The sequence below is a fragment of the Copadichromis virginalis genome, linkage group LG7, assembly GCF_057382275.1.
Source record: "Copadichromis virginalis isolate Kocher_CV1m ecotype Utaka linkage group LG7, C_Virginalis_male_GT1.1, whole genome shotgun sequence".
In the NCBI taxonomy this organism is placed as follows: Eukaryota; Metazoa; Chordata; class Actinopteri; order Cichliformes; family Cichlidae; genus Copadichromis; species Copadichromis virginalis.
The window spans coordinates 12,814,508-12,833,706 of NC_140624.1; the positions used below are offsets into that span (position 1 = coordinate 12,814,508).

General features: G+C 41.9%; 2 protein-coding genes across 5 annotated transcripts in view; one reads left to right on the plus strand and one right to left on the minus strand.

Annotated features, from left to right (window-relative positions):
- On the plus strand, positions 1-12,356 carry blm (BLM RecQ like helicase). 2 transcript variants are annotated; one of them, XM_085461794.1, is made up of 22 exons: positions 2-461; positions 693-753; positions 844-1,417; positions 1,509-1,644; positions 2,085-2,185; positions 2,291-2,405; positions 2,496-3,139; positions 3,399-3,575; positions 3,657-3,775; positions 4,810-4,923; positions 5,044-5,142; positions 5,240-5,388; positions 8,853-8,959; positions 9,250-9,410; positions 9,560-9,755; positions 9,843-10,033; positions 10,118-10,262; positions 10,382-10,581; positions 10,850-11,045; positions 11,132-11,254; positions 11,631-11,829; positions 11,961-12,356. In XM_085461794.1, the coding sequence occupies exons 1-22, from the start codon at positions 367-369 to the stop codon at positions 12,136-12,138; spliced, it is 4,080 nt and encodes a 1,359-aa protein (XP_085317920.1). In that variant the 5' UTR covers positions 2-366; the 3' UTR covers positions 12,139-12,356. The 2 variants fall into 2 exon arrangements, with proteins under 2 accessions (XP_085317918.1, XP_085317920.1); XM_085461792.1 differs by having other exon boundaries at positions 1-461; positions 693-1,417.
- Positions 12,357-12,406: 50 nt separating this feature from the next.
- Positions 12,407-19,199, minus strand: part of frmd5a (FERM domain containing 5a) — a 71,959-nt gene continuing 65,166 nt past the window's right edge. For all 3 annotated transcript variants that reach the window (XM_085461798.1, XM_085461799.1, XM_085461797.1), the window contains one exon: positions 12,407-17,706. In XM_085461798.1, coding sequence (XP_085317924.1) covers positions 17,120-17,706 — 587 coding nt within the window. In that variant the 3' untranslated portion in view covers positions 12,407-17,119. The remainder of the gene's footprint in view (positions 17,707-19,199) is intronic.

Consider the following 19,199-nt stretch of genomic DNA (forward strand, 5'->3'; position numbering starts at 1 on the left):
GTGCGTGTGAAACCGGCCCAATGTGTTTCGTGCACGCGGAAGACTACATTCCCCATGATACTCACGCCAAATCAGCCTCGGCCAATAAGAAGTCCGTTTGTTGAATGGGCGCAAAAATCTGTTGTCTGGGTTTACAGGTACACATTGAGAGAGTTAATCTCCGGTCAAAACAAAGGGAAAAATATTTAACTGTAATGAACGTTACTGAGCTTTACTCCAACGAGGGGTACGAGTGAAGAGCGACTCTCCGGGAGACAGGTCGCACGTCGTGTCTAGCGTAATGCTAAACAAACTGCTCGCTGCTACTTCATGAATTGAGCTCTTATTGCTAGCCAGCTAACACGTTAGCGCTGCCTCTTACAAACAATGTCCAGTCTACCACAAAATAACTTGAAGGAACAGCTAGCGAGGCACAGCAATGCTGCTCAAAGCAAGCAGTCTGTTGCTAAACCTAAACCGGGGTAAGTATGGCCAAAAAACTGCTAGCTAACTGTAAGCTTTGCTAACAGCAAAAGGATGGATACGTTTTGTTATTTACTGTACACTCTGTTTAGGGTGACAGTGCTGGGCATGCGATATGGTTTCGAATTGCGACACTTTCACCTCAAAGTCTGTAAGACTGTCTGTTAGACTAGCTGTCTTAACAGTCATATTGTTTTTATAATTCAGCTCCTTTTGTGTGTAATTTCCAGGGCTTTTTCTTTCAAAAAGAAGTCCTCATCAGGTACGACCAAGGTGGAAGTCCCTACCAAGGTAATCAGCTCAAATGTTTTGGCAAACAGGAATGTCAATGTCCACAAGAGCGGTTTGGTGACTCCATCTCCTTTGACATTTTCAAACAAGCTTGAGAGACCTCAAAAATCCAAAATCAACAACTACTCTGTAAGTTCAAAATGCAAGTCGGATACCATCAGCCCAGCAGATATTGCCTCTCCTGCATCCCAAACACCTTCAGTGGTCTCTGATATTAAGTCGGCTCCAGCTAAATCTGACAGCCTATCTTGTAGCAGTAATTCATTCAATTTCACAGCTCTGGATGTGTCACGTAGTTTTCCTGTGGACAACTGGGATGATTTAGATGACTTTGAAACACCAGCCAAGGGAAAAAACAACTCATTCAGTTCAGAAGTATCAGAGAAAAGTGGCAAACTAAACTATGATTCCTTATTTAAAACATCCAAATTAACTAGCAAGAGTGGTAAGCAAACCTGCATGGAAACAGATGAGCCAGAGGAAAATGTCAACACCGCTGCAGTTTCACCAGGACCCAGTTTAAACCAGGAACCAGCAGACTGGTCAGATGAGGAGGAACTTGCCATTAAGATGAACAGAAAACATCCTGCACATCTAAAGCATATCTTGAGTGACAGTGAAGAAGATAATAATGCTGAGCTGGAACCTTTTACAGGAAGCACAGGTAACTGGGTGTTTATTTTAGGTATACACTGGTCAACAGATTACATTTAAAAACAAAAAAACGCTATGTGCTACCATGTGTTACTCTATAGGTAACAAGAAAATATGGATTGACCCAAAGACAATAGAGATAGATGACAACTCTGAGCCTGAAGATGACCTTGATTGCATTCCACCTTCACCCATCCCTGATGAGATCATTTACGCAGGCTCAGCACTGGAGACAAGGTCAGAATTTAGACTTGTCTGCATATTTTACCAATCATACTTGTGTTTGTAGCAGCCAAAATGCTCGAATGTTCTCTTTCATCCTGTAAAAAGTTGTTACTGCCAGCAATCGCTTCTCTGTAGTGATAATAGTTAGATTGATGGGGAAAGTTTTAAATATAGACAGTATATAAGACAGCCTTGGCTTCAGAGATGGTGCCAGTGAGCAAAAGGCGTAAACTTGAATTTCTTTAATGGCCAGCAAGTTTGGTTCCTCTGAACTTCCTATCTGTGGGGGAAAAGATCTGTGGGTTTCTCATCTTTGACCTTAATAAATACTTAGCTGATGAACTTAATCACTCTTTCAGGTCATATTTATTATAACAAGAAAGTCATTTTAAAAATTACGGTTGTTCTAAGAGTTAGAAACGTATCACATGACTTTCTTTATTTTCAAACAGAGCTGAATCAGCTGATGCTCAAATTGGAGACAATGCTGTGAAATCAAAGAGCCCCGTCGCACTGCATGAACCATCCGAGCTCTGCTTAAAAGACAAAACAAGTGAGTGTTGTACCTTTAAAAAAAAAAATAAAAATCCTATACTTCATTTTATTCAAAAGTATGTTTTGTTGTTTTTTTTTCTTCCATGTATTGAATTCTTTTCAGATGAAAAACTTTTTGCTATCATGGAGTCCATTTGTGCTCTGGTTGACTCCATCCCTGAACATGAATTAATTGCTTTGTCCTGTGGAGATGAACTTTTACTGAAGAGGGCCCAGAGGTGTGTTAGCTTTGTGTGTAGTTTTGGTATTATTCATGGTGTTTTAATTAAATGTCTTTATGACCATAATCACCTGCTTTTATCCTGCAGGAAGAGAATTCTTGCAACTGGCGGTGACTGTTTGTTTAGGATGCAGCAGCCAGACAGCACAGTGATTTCTGAACCCAGCTTCAAAGAAACATCTTTTTCTAGCAACGGTGTTTCATCCAACTGCTCTGTGCCTGTGGACTCCAAGAAGCCTCCTCAGCATAGAAGATCTTCAGTCATCTCTGTGGACTATGACTCTGATCACTCTGACAGTGTTATTGATATAAAGCCCTTGGATAATAAGGACAGCAGGGCAATAGGTGTTGAAACTGACAGTATCTGTGACTCTCCATCAGCACACAGGTTCACAAAGCCATCTTTTAATATATCTGAGAAATCAAGCATTGATCTTGATGGCTCAGACCTCTTCTTCTCACCCAAGGACTCAGAGAGTGGTGCGCAGAAGAAATCGAACAACACCCCAACGTTTGTAGCTGCTGAAGATGAAGAAATGGATGACTTCTATAATGACGACTTTGATATAGATGACTTTAATGACTCTGATATCCCAGATTACTTTGACGAACCACAAACTTCATCAGCTGTGACTACAGCAGTGAAAGAGGGGGGGCCGAGCAAGTCCTCATGGGAAAAGAAACCAACAACACCTACTTCTGCTCCAAAGCCGTCAACAATTTGTTCTCCAGGCAAGTCATTTTGTACTCACTGAATCTGTTTTTGAGGCATCTGAGAACAGCCTATTGTTTCCCTCTGGTCCACAAATCTCATACAGTTCTAGATTGTTACACATTCCATGTGTACTGATTTCATTCTCCTGAAATGCAAAACTCCATATGAATTATATATTTAACAGAAAACGTATGTTTTTAAAGGTGGTCTGTCATACCTGATAAACACAGGATTTGATTTTTAAGGAACTTGTCTTTTTTGTGTCTCTATTTGCAGAACCCACCTTCAAAAACCCAGCTCATGATCGCTTCAGAGGCTTTAACTTCCCTCATTCACAAGAGATGATGAAGATCTTTCACAAGCGTTTTGGACTTCATCAGTTCAGGTTTAATCAACTAGAAGCGATTAATGCTGCACTGCTGGGTGAAGATGCGTTTGTTTTAATGCCCACAGGTTTGTAAAAGCATGCTTACAGTAGCAGTGCAGCGTTTGCTGTGAAGATGTCCAGGTATCTTAAACTGTTGTATTTTTTAGGTGGAGGGAAAAGTTTGTGCTATCAGCTGCCTGCATGTGTCTCGCTGGGGGTCACTGTGGTGGTTTCTCCACTCAAATCACTCATCGTAGACCAAGTTCAGAAACTCACCACTCTGGATGTAAGTATGCTTGTTTCCACTCGTATATTTGATCAGAGAAAAGTGTGAAGTGCTTATGCGTGTACTTGGAAAATGTATTTAATAAGTTAATTTAATAGGTTTAAAAAGTATTTTCATTTTAACAGTTTTTCAAAACTATGGGTCAGTTCATATCTTAACTTTTGGCAGTCAGATTTGGTTCATTTCACCAGTTGGCCCCTGTCTGCCACTTGATTACTTGATAATGATTGGATTATAACATGCATCTCAATATAAGGCCCAGGGGCCAGAACTTGTCAGGCAAAGACTCCAGTTTGGCCCAAAGTAAGGTCTTGGAAAGTGTGAAGGAGGGCATCATTTTTGTACTGTTAACTGTGTTTTTTGGTTTTGGTTTTTGTTTTTGTTTTTTAAATAAGTTTTGTTTTTCCTGTTGATAAACACCTCCCCTATGGCCATTCAATTAGAAAAAAGTAATTAGGTAACGTATAAACAATTAAATAACAACAGAAAAAATCCTGTCTACAATTGAAACAAATGTTTTTTTCAAAATAAGTAATTATTTTGAAAAAACAGACATCCCGGTGCATACGTTTTCTGCTTTATGGTTAAATCACAGCCTGAGAAATGAAGTGCCACAGCCTTTTCTAAAATTTTACACATTTATTTCTCACAAGTTAAGTCCAAAGAGTTGAGCTGACAAATGTCTTTAATTTACTACAGCAGCATTTCTTTGTCATGTAGAGACTGCATTTGATTTGCTTATATTAAGATATCGGAGGGATTAACTGTGTAGTTAAACTTCCTTAGACTGACCAAAAGTTTTGCTTGTCCAGCCCACTTGCATTAATGTTTTCACTAACAGCTCCTCACTACATGGGAAATGGAACTGTGAGTCAATATTGTGAATAGTAATTTCAGTCTTGGTTTAGGAAGTTTTTTATACTTCTGCTGTTTTGTTTTGTTTTTTTGGGGGGGGGTTTTTGTGTTGTTGTTGTGGTTTGTTTTGTGTTTTTGGTTTTTAATTTTTGTTTTTATTGTATTGCTCTACATTTCAGATTCCAGCAACAAGTCTATCTGGTGATAAAAGTGATAGTGAAGCATCGAGGATTTATATGCAGCTTTCAAGGAAAGATCCCATTATTAAACTGCTCTATGCCACACCTGAAAAGGTGAGCTTTTTGTGACTTGTAAACTAATTTTGAAAGATTTAATTGCATAATTAAACATGTCTGTAACTATAAATTCTGTAATGCTTAAAACTGACTTATTCCTCACCCCCCCCCCAAAAGGTGAGTGCGAGTAACAGGTTAATCTCCGCACTGCAGAACTTGTACGAGCGAGGCCTTCTGGCTCGGTTTGTCATAGATGAAGCCCATTGTGTCAGTCAGGTATGCTCCTTTGCTTTCATGCACACCCAATCCTGCTGTATGCTTTTATTTTTAGCAGCAGCCATTTTGAATCATTCCATCATTTTAAATCTTTCAGTGGGGCCACGATTTCCGCCCAGACTACAAGAAGCTGCATGAACTGCGTCAGAAGTTCCCTAATGTGGCAATGATGGCTCTGACAGCCACAGCTACTCCCCGAGTGCAGAAAGACATCCTCAACCAGCTGAACATGAGTCGACCCCAAGTGTATGTCTTCACTTTCAGCCTCTGGCTTAGATTTAAAACGTGTGTGTGTGTGTGTGTGTGCGTGCGTGTTTTTCTTCTTCTTGCTGGATCAAAAAGCAAAACAGTAACTGAACATTTTTCTTCTAATGTGTGCAGCGTGCAGCCTGTTACAGTCGCTCCTGCTTTTCTCTTAGTTTAGCTCTTTTTTCTTACGTATTCTTTTTTTTCTGACTTGTATTTTCCTCCGTTTTCTATCTCTTACTCAATCATGTGGATTGAGAGAGTTTTTGTTCTTCTGGTGGCCGTGGAACTGTTACTTTTATCAAGGAACGGGACCGCGGCACATCTCCTACACGCACGGACTGTTTACTCCAGAGATCAGCTGATCGCCCTGATGCCGGCCGGTTCGCTGGCCAGGCCCGCAGAAGTACCAGCTGAAATTTGGAGGAAAACACATCGGGGATGCAGAGGTCAAGGACAGAAGAGAAGAAAAAAGGTGACGGTGAGACAGCGGAGGCTCGAAGCGAGGAGGAGGTTTAAACCGTGTCTGCCGTCTATCGTGATGGGTAATGTGCGATCGTTGGCAATTAAAATCGACGAGCTCTCAGCACTGGTACGGAGTCAGAGGGAATACCGAGAGTGTAGCCTGATGTGTTTCACCGAATCATGGATGCACCAGGACATTCCCGATGAGAATGCTTCCGTGGAAGGCTTCCACACTGTTCGGGCGGACAGGGACAGCATCGCTAGCGGTAAGCGTAAAGGAGGTGGGCTTGCTGTTTTAGTTAACAACCGGTGGTGTAACCCTGCCAACATAACAATCAAAGAAAGGATTTGTTGCCCGGACACTGAACTGTGTGCTGTTGGACTCAGGCCGTATTATTTACCCAGGGAATTCTCTCACGTCATCTTGGTGGCTGTTTATGTACCCCCCTCTGCTAACCCCACAGCTGCATGTGACACTATCCACTCTGCCATAGCTCGGCTACAGACTCAGCACCCGAGTGCCTTTATTGTGATCTCGGGTGACTTCAACCATGTATCACTGGACAATACACTACCAACATTCAAACAATATGTGGACTGTCCCACCAGGGGAGAGAAAACTTTGGACTTACTGTATGCTAACGTCAAGGATGCATACAGCTCCTCCTCCCTCCCCCCACTTGGTAGGTCAGATCATAACCTGATTCACCTCACCCCCCGCTATGTGCCAATTGTGAGGAGGGAAACTGTGACCACCAGGACTGTTAGGAGGTGGTCAGAGGAGGCAATAACAGAACTACAGGGCTGTTTCGAGGTGACCGACTGGGAAACACTCTGTGAGCCTCACGCCGAGGACATCAATGGGCTTACTGAGTGTATCACAGACTACATAACTTTCTGCACCGACTCCATTGTTCCAGCTCAGACTGTTCATTGTTACCCAAATAACAAGCCGTGGGTGACTAAGGACATCAAAGCCCTCCTCAACAACAAGAAGAGGGCTTTCAGAGGGGGCAACAAAGAGGAGGTGAGGAAGGTCCAGGTGTTACTAAAGGACAAGATCAGAGAGGCTAAGGACAATTACAGGAGGAAGCTGGAGTGGAAACTCCAGCAGAACAGCATGAGAGAGGTGTGGAGGGGCATGAAGACCATCACTGGATTCAGGCCAACCAACAGCAGGGGAGCTGAGGGAGGTGAGAATAGAGCCGACGAGTTGAATCTGTTTTTCAATAGATTCGACACCACAGTGTCTGCTCCCACCCCCACAACCTCACCTGCAGTCAGCCTGGAATCCAGAGCCACACCACTGTGCCAGCCTCTCTCTTCACATGGCGCTGTTGCCTCCTGTGAGATTCCTGACACCCCTCCCCCACCCATCACCTTCACTCAATACCAGGTTGAGATGCAAATGAGGAGACTTCACTCAGGCAAGTCTGCTGGACCAGACGGAGTGAGTCCCCTTGTCCTCAAGGCCTGTGCCCCCCAGCTGTGTGGAGTCTTTCATAAACTGTTTATGCTGAGTCTGAGTCTGCAGAGGGTCCCGGTGATGTGGAAGACATCATGCCTCGTCCCTGTACCAAAGACGCCACGTCCCAGTGGCCCCCAGGATTACAGGCCCGTGGCATTGACCTCCCACATCATGAAGACCCTGGAAAGGCTCATCCTGGACCAGCTGCGACCCATAGTAAGACCACACCTGGATCCCCTTCAGTTCGCTTATCAGCCTCGTCTCGGAACTGAGGACGCCATCATCTACCTGCTCAATCGTGTCTACACCCATCTGGACCAGCCGGCGAGCACTGTGAGGGTCATGTTTTTTGACTTTTCCAGTGCTTTCAACACCATCAGGCCGACCCTCCTGGGTGATAAGTTAGCAGCGATGCAGGTGGATGCTTCTCTGGTGTCCTGGATTGTTGATTACCTGACAGGAAGACCACAATATGTACGTCTCCCACAGTGTGTGTCTGACAAGGTGATCAGCAACACAGGGGCACCACAGGGGACTGTCCTCTCCCCCTTCCTCTTCACCCTCTACACCACAGACTTCAGCCACTGCACAGAGACCTGCCATCTTCAGAAGTTTTCTGATGACACTGCGGTGGTTGGATGCATCAGCAGGGATGATGAGACAGAGTACCGGGCTGTGGTCGACTCCTTTGTCACGTGGTGTGAGCAGAATCATCTGCAGCTCAACGTGGCAAAGACCAAGGAACTGATCGTGGACTTCAGGAAGACCAGGAAACACTTGACCCCTGTTTCAATCCAGGGGGTCAGTGTTGACATTGTGGAGGACTATAAATACCTTGGAGTACACATTGACAATAAACTGGACTGGGCTAAAAACACCACAGCACTTTACAGGAAGGGCCAGAGTCGTCTCTATTTTTTGAGGCGACTGAGGTCCTTCAACATCTGCCAGAAAATGCTGAGGATTTTCTATGAGTCTGTGGTGGCCAGTGCGATCCTCTATGCTGTTGCATGCTGGGGGAGCAGGCTGAGGGTCGCAGATGCCAACAGACTTAATAAACTAATCCGTAAGGCCAGCAATGTTGTGGGGATGGAGCTGGACTCCCTCAAGGTGGTGTCGGAGAGGCGGATGCTGTCCAAGATAAAGACAATGTTGGATAACACCTCCCACCCACTCCATGACATGCTGGTCAGTCACAGGAGCACGTTCAGTGAGAGACTGAGATTACCCAAAAGCACCACTGAACGACACAGGAAATCATTCCTGCCTGTGGCCATCTCCCTGTACAACGCATCCACTTAACACACTGTTTGCTGCTACAACTACACATGTTTCTTTTCCAACTATTTATTTATGAGTGACTTATGTATGTATGTATGTATGTATGTATGTATGTATATATATGTATATATTGTACTATTCTTAGTTAGTGTATTGTCTGTCTTGTCTTAATGTTGGTTTAAAATGGAGCACTGTAACAAAAAATAATTTCCCCCAGGGATCAATAAAGTATTCTGATTCTGATTTTCAGGTTTACGATGAGCTTCAACAGAACAAACCTGAAGTACTCAGTGCTGCCCAAGAAACCCAAAAAGGTGGATGAGGACTGCACCAGCTGGATCAAGAAGCACTACCCACGTAAATAATTCAGTACTTTCTCTGATCCCGGTGCATGCTATTTTCAGAACACTGTCATAACTGCTGTGTTAAATTTTTAACTGTATATGAACACTTTAAGCCCTCACATGTCTGGAACAGTAGGTGGGAAATCAAAACAGTTTGCAGACAACAAGCCAAGTGGATTACTGTGTAGAATTTTATTATATCAAGTTGTTGGATGTTATTTTGGATAGAAATGAAATCCCTAAGTTCTTTTAAATCTGTGTTTTGTCGGGGGTTATATGCATCTGTCTGTTGTTCTGATGCAGGTGACTCTGGCATCGTGTACTGCCTGTCTCGTAATGACTGTGATGCCATGGCCGAGAGTCTTCAGAGAGCAGGGTTATCAGCCCTGTCGTATCACGCAGGACTCAGTGACAGTGACCGAGAGTATGTGCAGACCAAATGGATCAATCAGGATGGTTGCCAGGTCAGCTCAAAACTCAAATTATAGATATTATGAACATAACCAGCAGTCTGGGTACCGGCCACAAAGACGAGATCACTAGATGGTTGCGTAATTTAAATCATGGTTTCGAGTCATGCTTGAAATCCTCTTTTTTCATTTGCTGCCAACAGGTCATCTGTGCCACCATAGCCTTTGGCATGGGCATTGACAAGCCTGATGTGCGCTATGTGATCCACGCTAGTCTGCCTAAATCAATGGAAGGATACTACCAGGAGTCGGGGAGAGCTGGCAGGGATGGAGAGATCTCTCACTGCATTCTCTTTTACTCCTACACCGACGTCCAGCGCATCAAGAGGATTATCAGCAGTAAGTGATAGAAAATCAAATCGTCCAGGCCAGTTCAGCTCCTAACATGTTTACACAGTGTCTTTTTGGCTTCTTGCATTATCGCAGTGGACAGAGAAGGTGACAGACACACCAAGGCAACTCACTACAACAACCTACACAGCATGGTGCACTTCTGTGAGAACGTGATGGAGTGCAGAAGAATTCAGCTGCTTGCTTACTTCGGAGAGCTGAAGTTCAACAGAAACTTTTGTAAGGACCATCCAGACGTCAGCTGCGACAACTGTACCAAACCCAACGTAGGAATCATTTCTTCTATGTTGATGATATATGTAACCTACCGCCAGCTGTTTGTAATTGGCCATCAATGTTCCTAAAAACAGCAATACAAGATGCGAAACGTGACTGAAGACGTGAAAAAGATCGTGAGGTTTGTCCAGGAGAACTGTGAGAAAGTCGGAGCAAGGTTTGGCAAGACTGCTAACCAAAACAGACTGACCCTCAACATGCTTGTGGATATCTTCATAGGTACAGTACATACACAAGCAAGCAGTAAAAATGCATTTGGCAGCTAGACAAGTTGATATTCCCAGTACAGTTGTTTGAATTATGTGTGGTTAAAAACTGTAAATGTTCTTTTATGTCAGGCTCTAAAGCTGCCAAGGTACAGACAGGAATGTTTGGCATTGGAGCAGCCTACTCCAGACACAATGCTGACCGTCTTTTTAAAAAGCTGGTTCTGGATAACGTCCTGGTTGAAGACCTCTACATCACCAATGGTGGGCAAGCTGTGTCTTATATCTCCGCTGGAACAAAAGCAATGAATGTGCTGTCTGGACACATGCAGGTAAGAGGTCGCACATCAGCGTTTAAGGCCTTTACAGACCTGACAGGCATGATGAAATCAATTATCAATTGTTTTTCTTGGTGCTTTTTAATTTGCTTGCAGTGTGTATTAGAAATTCATATGCTAAAACATCGGAATTTGTGTCATTTTTACTTTAAAGCCCTTTGTACACCAATCGTTTTAAGTGTCATGAAGAGAGGTAGAGTAGGAAAATGCAATGAAGTGCTGCCAGTCAATGAAAACACTACTGGCTCTCATCATTTCCCAGGTGGAGTTTTATGAGACTGAGAGCGCGTCCACCATCAGGAAACATAAAGCTGCCACGGCGAAGAACGTCTCCCGGAGAGAGGCAATGGTGCAGGAGTGTCTTAAGGAGCTGTTGGATCTCTGCAAGCAGCTGGGGAAAGCATTTGGCCTTCATTATTACAACATTTTCTCCACTGCCACATTGAAAAAGATAGCTGGTAATTAAACTTCTCAGACACAGAACTTTTTATTTAATTTCAAAAGCAAACATTTTATAACTTAACACACTTTTTGTCACATTCAGAAAAGCTTTCTTCTGACCCTGAAGTCCTCCTGCAAATTGATGGTGTAACAGAAGATACACTGGACAAGTATGGAGCTGAAGTCATTCAGGTCCTACAGAAATATTCTGAGTGGCAGCTACCTGGTAAGAGATCCTACTGAAGTTTTGCACATTGTAACTTTTTGAATCACATGATGGTGTGCTAACAGGCAGGTGGGCAGCATGTTCACCTGAGTTTGTGAATAAGATAACTTGAAAATGAGGCGGCATAGGAGCTTCCAGTTATATCAAATTGTATCTACTTAAAATCTCAGACCAGTTTAAATTTGTGACCTCAATGTCAGAGGTCAAGGTTTCTTAAAATCTTGTGAATGTGATCAAGACATCTAAGATTTTGGCATGTCTATGAGGAGGCTGACCACTAGCACTAGTGGTTGCCTGTAGTTTTTTTTTTTTTTTTTTAAATTTAACACAATTTGTGTGAATTTAAAAATAAAGTTAAATGTCTTCTGTGTATCAGAGGAGCAGGCTGACAGTGGAGGCGACGGGTGGATAGACACGGCACGAGGTCGCACTCGTGGAAATGATGAGGATGACACTGAATCCTCCACCTACTTCCGTAATAAGTCTGCACAGGGACAGAAGAGAAAGAAGGCTCCGTTCTTCAAGTATTCCAAGAAGAAAAAAGGATGTGGCAACACAAGCTCCAGTTCTAAAGGGTCTGTAGAGTGTTGTCTCACATTTCATCATCCAGTTGGGGATCATATTTGCCAATAGGCGTCCCTTGTAACTGAACTATTTTTCTTTTTTGCTTTCTTTTGTCTTGCTGTGGTGATTTTTGTGGATTTAGCCGTGGCTACAGCAGCAATAAATCCTGGTCGTCCTCCAGCTCCAGGGGTGGAGGTCGAGGGTCCAGGAGCTCAGCAGGTGATGCATCAGCAGCCAGGAGACCAGGATTATTGGCAGCCCCGATGCCTCAAAGCAGCCAGCGTCCGTTCTTAAAGCCAGTATTTTCACACTTGAGCTAGGACTCCTTCATCCCGTATCTGACTTTGTAGACTAGTAAGCTAATTTTCTAATCCACCAAGCTGCTGCTTCATATTGGACCAGCTAAAACTGCATTTTCTGTACAGTTATCGCATGTTTATATTGTTGTACATTTTTGCTTTCTGTGGATGGAATCCTTCCCTGCACTTTTGTGCTTATCTTATTTCATAATAAAAATAAATTAAAATTTTATTCATGAGTATCGATGTAACTTGTTTTGTTTTTACACAAAACCACACGAGCAGCTGCATCCGTTTTTAACATTTATTTCAAGTTTGAAGTGTCTTATTTAATGGCACCAGTTACAAGGGACTATTGGAGAGAAACAATATTTTATACTGACTTGTACAGAAGGTTACCTACAGTACAAACATTGGTTTTGGAATGGATCAGACTGAACAAGAACTGGATTTGGCACATGGAGATATATATATATGTATATATACTTTTATATTTAACATAATTAAACAGCAACCTGCGATCTGAGGATAGAATGAGGCAGACTAGAGAACACGCCACCAGACATGGATATGCATATACACTCATTGACGTGTATGCACAGTTGTGTGAAGGTCTGTACTGGGAGCGAGCAAAGGGCAAAAAGCAGAGCAAGCTGTCTTGGGTTAGTTTCATTAAACCCTTAATGCGAAAAGCACCATTCACATTAATGTGACAGGGGCTCTGGCCAGGGAGGAAATCAAGCCAATTAAGAACAAACCACCTAATTGTGGTCAGGTAAGTTGGTTTAAGTGATTGCAACAGAAATCTTAAATTCTGATTATTTTTTTAAATTTATTTTTTTTAGCTGTTTTAGCTAATAATGACTCAGATATGTAGACAACATAACACGTCACAGTAAAGTGCAGTCCAGTAGAATGAAAAAAAAGCAACCTCAGGCATGAAACTTAAGATCTTTTTGTTACAGCCTTCATAACAATCGATCAAAAGTTTACAGAAATCTGGTGGTTGGCTGTCATATGAAATTGCATTTTAAATCCATGCAGCTTATGTTACTGGGTTAATTCTCATCACGTGTATTTTACTTTTACTAAAATTCATGTTTCATCTTCCACTGCAACCACATATTTTTTCAAAAAGTACAAACAAGCCAATTTTCCTTATGAACCATAAATGACAGATATAGCTTCTGTCATCTCCCATGAAGTAAAGTAACTGCAGAAAATGGAAACGTGGCACCACAACTGCAATGTAATGTCAGGTTAGTCACAGGAAACAAGCTTGCAAAGAGTTTTGCCTGCCTGTTGAACACTAGAGTCTAAGACAGAGCTGAAAAGTGTTTTTCCCCTCTTGGTTTGGGAGATTTAAGGATGGAGAAGTCTGTAGCCGAAAGAGATGTCGCGCCTCTCTGTCTCCATTCCTTCATCTTTGCCACTTTGGTAAACTGCAGAGTGAGGATCCAGGCACAGGGAGCAATGTTTTGCTTAACAGTGAAACAACAGAAAACAGCAGAACAAACATCCACACAAGAGGTCTCTAAGGAAAATGCCATTTTAGAAACTGTGATTACTGATTGCAAAGGTAACTGAGCGTCTAAGCATTCGAGTCCAAGCATCGTTGTTTGAGTGAGCACAACAGCAAATTGGGCGAATAAATTTGGCTCATCAAACATTAGTCATCATTAGATCTTAGTATACATGTTTTTCATACTTTTTGCTCTTACAGCTGTTTATTGCTTCATGAATAATGCTGCCTTTTTCTTTTTCTTTTTTTTTTTAAATTGTTGCATGTTCAGAGAGACCGCTTAAGCTACATAATGCTGAGAGATGTAAAAGGAACACTTTTAAAAAAAGATGTCTACAACAATGCAGCCTGGCTGGACTAAAGGGTCATACTGACCTCAGTGAAAAAGTAATAAATATGAAGTATGAAAGTACACAAAAAAAGTCAACCCACCCGCCCCGCTCCACCCCCTGGTAGGAAAAAATGTGCTTTTTTTTCTTTTCTTCACTTAAATAAGCTCCTACATCAACAGCGTTCTTGCTAGTGTTGCTGTATTGATTCCATGTTTCCTTTTAGCATTGTGCTGAGAAATGTCAGTGCTGTTACCTCCACCAGAGATAACTATGGCCTGTGAAAGACAATTAGCCAAAGGAGTGGATCCAGCCACAATGCCAGTGTGCAAGCTACTCTGTCTGCAGTCAGGCCATAGCCGAGGACTTATATGCTCAGATTACACAGGAGCAAACAAATCAAGTAGCACCATCAAGCCTTTAGTGGAGCAGCTGCAGGAGGGTGTGTGTAAAAAAACCAAAAAAGAAAACAAAGAAGAAAAGAAAACATTAACCCTGTACAGCCGTTGATCAGCCTTCAATTTCGAATTTACATGGTAATTAATCCTTCAGAACTTCTCTACATCTCTTTCTCGTCACCCCTCTCACTTCTCCTCCTTCTCTGCTTTAGTCTGTCCAAGCCTCCACTCCATCACCATGAATCTTGCTTCCACTCCTACATAATGACACACTAACACATACACCTGCATTTGGTGCAGGAGGTACAACCCCCCCGATTTTAACCAGAATCCAGCAGCCGCGACAGTTATTGCTCCCTTGAGCTGTGAGACGGAAGAGCCTCAAGCCTGACCAAGACATCAAGGAGCAGATGTTATCTGATATAAAACTCCAGATAAAGAAAAGATTCCTGTATGCAGTCTGTCTCCACCAAAGTCGAGATTTCTGGTTTCACATTAGTTAATTCTAGATTAATTTATTGTTTCAGTGCGATTTTCCTTAATCTGACCAACAGATACTGTATTTATAAATGCAGAGAAAAGATAATTATTGCATTAATAGTAGCTAATTTTATGCAATATTCATTTTATCAAAACAGCCTCCTAGTTTTTTTTAAATGTTAAATTTTTAAGAATGTCAAATTACTTTGTGTTTGTTTTTTTAAGAGGACCTTTTATATCCTTAAGAGTAGCTTTGCATGAAAAACAGCTTAAAATAATTATTATTTACCTCATTCTGTGCTTTAGTGCAGCCCTTCAGCTTATCTTCTGTCTGAAATGAGCTATTTCAGCTCCCCCACTCCATCAGGTGAGTGGTGGTTATGTGCGCACACAACCAGCACTGTGTGCCTAAACATGACCATATTAGGGACATCCGCTCTTACTGACATCATGCAGGTCCAAGGGTCCAAAAAACCCCCAAAAACAAAACAAAACAAAACAAAAAAAATCAAACTGTCAGCAGCCTGAAGTCTGAGCTTCTGTCTCACATGGATTATTTGCACATTTGTATACTCAACTATCTTAAACATGAGAATCCAGCATATTTAAATATCAAAAAACAGGTCCCCTTTAACGTAGATCCAGTCAGTCAGGCTCCGTCACTTCTCCAAATTCTTCAAGTAAAATAAGATATGATAAAGTTATGAAAGTCGGACATATGTTTTTGAATTATTTAGTATTGGTGGTACAATGACATTCCAGATTTAATTCAATCTAAACGGTCATTAAAGTTGCACACACTCTGCTGGTGGAGTGATGGGAGGCATGATTAGTGTTGAGTGGATCTGGATAAAAGCCCTGTTTGTTTGTTTTTTGTTGTTGTTTTTTTGTTGTTGTTTTTGTTGTTTTTTCTTTTTTCTTTTTCAGACCTCCTTCCATCTTTCCATAAATGCTTCTGACCTTACAGCGCTAAAAAAGGTATAATTTAATCTCAATAACAAAATAACATTTCAGTTCTGTTAAAATATACATGGAAAACGTGTCAATATATATTAGGAAACAAACTAATTTGTACAAAAAGTACAGTATTACTCTTATTCTAACAATAATAATAATATAGTCAGAGCAAGGTTGATATGAAACCAAAATAAATCAAGAATTCTTCATACAAAGAAATCATTGAAATTCATCGAATTTCAACGTGATGAAAAAAAAAAAAAGCAAATCAAATTAAAATGAAGAAATAACAAAAGAACTGAACCAACGAGCACATTCAAAGTTCTTAATTATTAAAACCATGTCAGCATTGCACATCTACCTAGACTATCATCTACTGGTGCCAGTGAATCTTTGCTCATTGTGAGCGTTTTTCTAACCACGTCTGACACTACTGGGAAAATAACACTACAGGTATTGGTACTTATTTCACCGTATCCTTATAAAGTGTTAGAAAATAACCTTGCGAACCTTGTATACAAATGTATACTGAAGTCTAACTGTGTCTTAAGCTATCGATAATTTCTATATTCCCAAAAAAAACTCATTAACCACACTTTCTGTTTTCCATTCCACACGCCTTCACTATTATTCCCGTCAAACTGCTTTGTTTTTCTAATGAGGTTAATCTGCTGCCGACTTCTGATGGGGATGAATCGATATCAAGCGCTATTACACCACTTTGACTCATGTATGGTTCACAGCAGAAGGCCCTTTGACTCTGACGTGACTCACTTTCATCTTTTACTGACAAAATCAACTTCCTTGATCACCATTCACGACCCCTTCTCCTTCTGCTAATCGTGTTTAAAAGCAATAAATAAGAAACGAAGGCAACGTTCATCTGTTGCGACAAAAAAAACATCTTCTGTTCCGGTAAAAGGAACTGTTTAAAATCCTTTAGTTCTTTGCTTTTCTCTTTAATTTTTTTTCCTTTGTTTTATTTGAAAAAATAAAATACCTGAAATGGCTTAAAATTTAAAAAAAAATTGCAGAAAAAAGGTGTCCTGGCTTTTGTAGAAAAAAAAAAAGGAAAAAAGAACAACGTAAGCGAAACGAGGAGGGGGTTGAGTGGGTGAGGGCAACTTAAAGTGGAGGAGGGGGAGAGAGATCCTGGCCCGGTGTTACCAGGAGTGGTCCAAGCTGTATGTCTGTCTGCAGGAGGAGGATGAGAGAAGCAGGGTTCATGGTTGGGACGAGGCTGCCCTCCATCACTCCGGAGTCCTAACCGTCTTGTCAGACCCCCGAACAGGTTTATGGACTCTACGACCTCACTCTCACTTGTTAATGAGCAACCCGCCCACCCAGCGGAGCTTGCAGGCAAACCACCGCCTGAGGGGACAAAAGTATTCGTAATGGAACTGCTCAAATTCGGGGGTCTGGCGGATATCAGTTAAAAATGCAATGTCAAGGTCTGACTCGGTGAGGATGATGAGGAGGAGGAGCAACACAAAGAGGAGTCCAATGGTCACAAGGAGCAAACGGAGGACACTTAAGACAAACTTATTCACCTGTTCCACCTCGCTGAGGGCTGAGTCCCCCCCTGCGCCCTCCTGTGCAGATCTACTGTCCGCACCAAAATCACCCCGTTCCCCATGCATAGGGGTGCTCGCTTCCGACTCCTTTTCCTCCTCAATGCTGCAGGGCGCTCCATTGATTTGGCGTGATACGGCTAGTTCCATGCTGTGCTCAGCCACCGGCGTGGGCAGGACGCTGTCAGAGGGGCTGTAGGCCTCGTCAGAGATGACTGCCATCCCCTCGCTGGTATCTGCGACCTGGCTCCGGGAGCGTGGTATAAAGGATTCCCCGTGGGACACTGAACGCACCGGTGTAGAGTGGGCACTGTCACGCAAGGACTCCAGACCTGCAGAGGAGTTCAAAGAGGAAATAAAACAAGGGAATCACATGAAGTAGGAAATATTACACACATTTTAGACATAAAGAACTTATATAAACTTGGCTATAAAGGGGCTTTATGATAGGGGCACAATCGTGAATAATTTTGAGACTATTTTATACAAATTTCCAAACCTGCCTGTCACTCCAAGTTTTGATTGGTCTTTTTAACTGAAATTAGTGGAAACCACAGCACAGAGACAAGACTCCCCAGAGTGATATCTGTTGGATGCTGCTGATGCTTGTAAATCCTATTTTAGTTTTATTAGGCAAGGCAAGGTAAATTTATTTGTATAGCACAATTCAACAACAAGGTGATTCAAAGTGCTTTACAGAGACATTAGAAACAAAAACAAATAAAAAGCATGATTTAAAATTGATTAAAACAAGCAAACAAACAAACTAACTAAACACACACATTTCACACCTGTTCGCGCGATCTGAACCCTTATCGTAAGGGGAGCTACCAGTCCTTCTGTGGACGAGCTACTTTCTATTTTAAATTCCCTGAATTTAAAATACTCTCTAGACCCAGTCTAGACCCAGTTGGGGAGCTACCCAGAGCTCTAAACCCACTTAACAAACAAACAAACAAACAAAACAGTATATAAAATCAAAACAGATAAAATCAGAAATAGATAAGATCAGTAGTTAGTGTAAGTTTTGAAATTTAAGCTTAAAAGTGTGGATTTGGTGCTTTATTCAAATGCAGCTGAGAACAGGTGAGTCTTCAGCCTGGATTTAAATAAACTGAGTGTTTCAGCTGATCTGAGGCTTTCTGGGAGTTTGTTCCAGATATAAGGAGCATAAAAGCTGAATGCAGCTTCTCCGTGTCTGGTTCTGACTCTGGGAACTGATAAAAGACCGGATCCAGATGACCTGAGGGATCTGGAAGGTTCATACTGGGTCAGGAGGTCACTGATGTATTTTGGTCCTAAACCATTCAGAGCTTTATAGGCCAGCATCAGAACTTTAAAGTCTATGCTCTGACGGACAGGCAGCCAGTGTAAAGACCTCAGAGCTGGACTGATGTGGTCCACTTTTTTGGTCTTAGTGAGGACACGAGCAGCAGAGTTCTGAATGAGCTGTAGTTGTCTGACTGATTTTTTAGGTAGACCTGTAAAGATGCTGTTACAGTAATCAAGCCTACTAAAAATGAATGCATGGACTAGTTTTTCCAGGTCCTGTTGAGACATCAGATCTTTTATCCTTGAAATATTCTTGAGGTGATAGTAAGCTGATTTTGTTATTGTCTTAATGTGTTTTTCTAAGTTTAGGTCTGCATCCATCACTACACCCAAATTTCTCGCCTGGTTTGTGGTTTTTAGATGTATAGATTGAAGTTCTCTGGTGACCTGTAATCGTTTTTCTTTGGCGCCAAAGACTATTACTTCAGTTTTGTTTTTGTTTAGTTGGAGAAAATTGTGGCACAACCAGTCATTAATTTCCTCAATGCATTTA

Excerpts from the sequence above, each read along its gene's own strand:
- blm (XM_085461792.1), top strand. The coding sequence starts at position 367 with ATGTCCAGTCTACCACAAAATAACTTGAAGGAACAGCTAGCGAGGCAC. Across the intron at positions 5,389-8,852 it reads AACATGAGTCGACCCCAAGT|GTTTACGATGAGCTTCAACA; the intron begins GTATGTCTTCAC and ends TCTGATTTTCAG. Across the intron at positions 10,263-10,381 it reads GCTTGTGGATATCTTCATAG|GCTCTAAAGCTGCCAAGGTA; the intron begins GTACAGTACATA and ends CTTTTATGTCAG.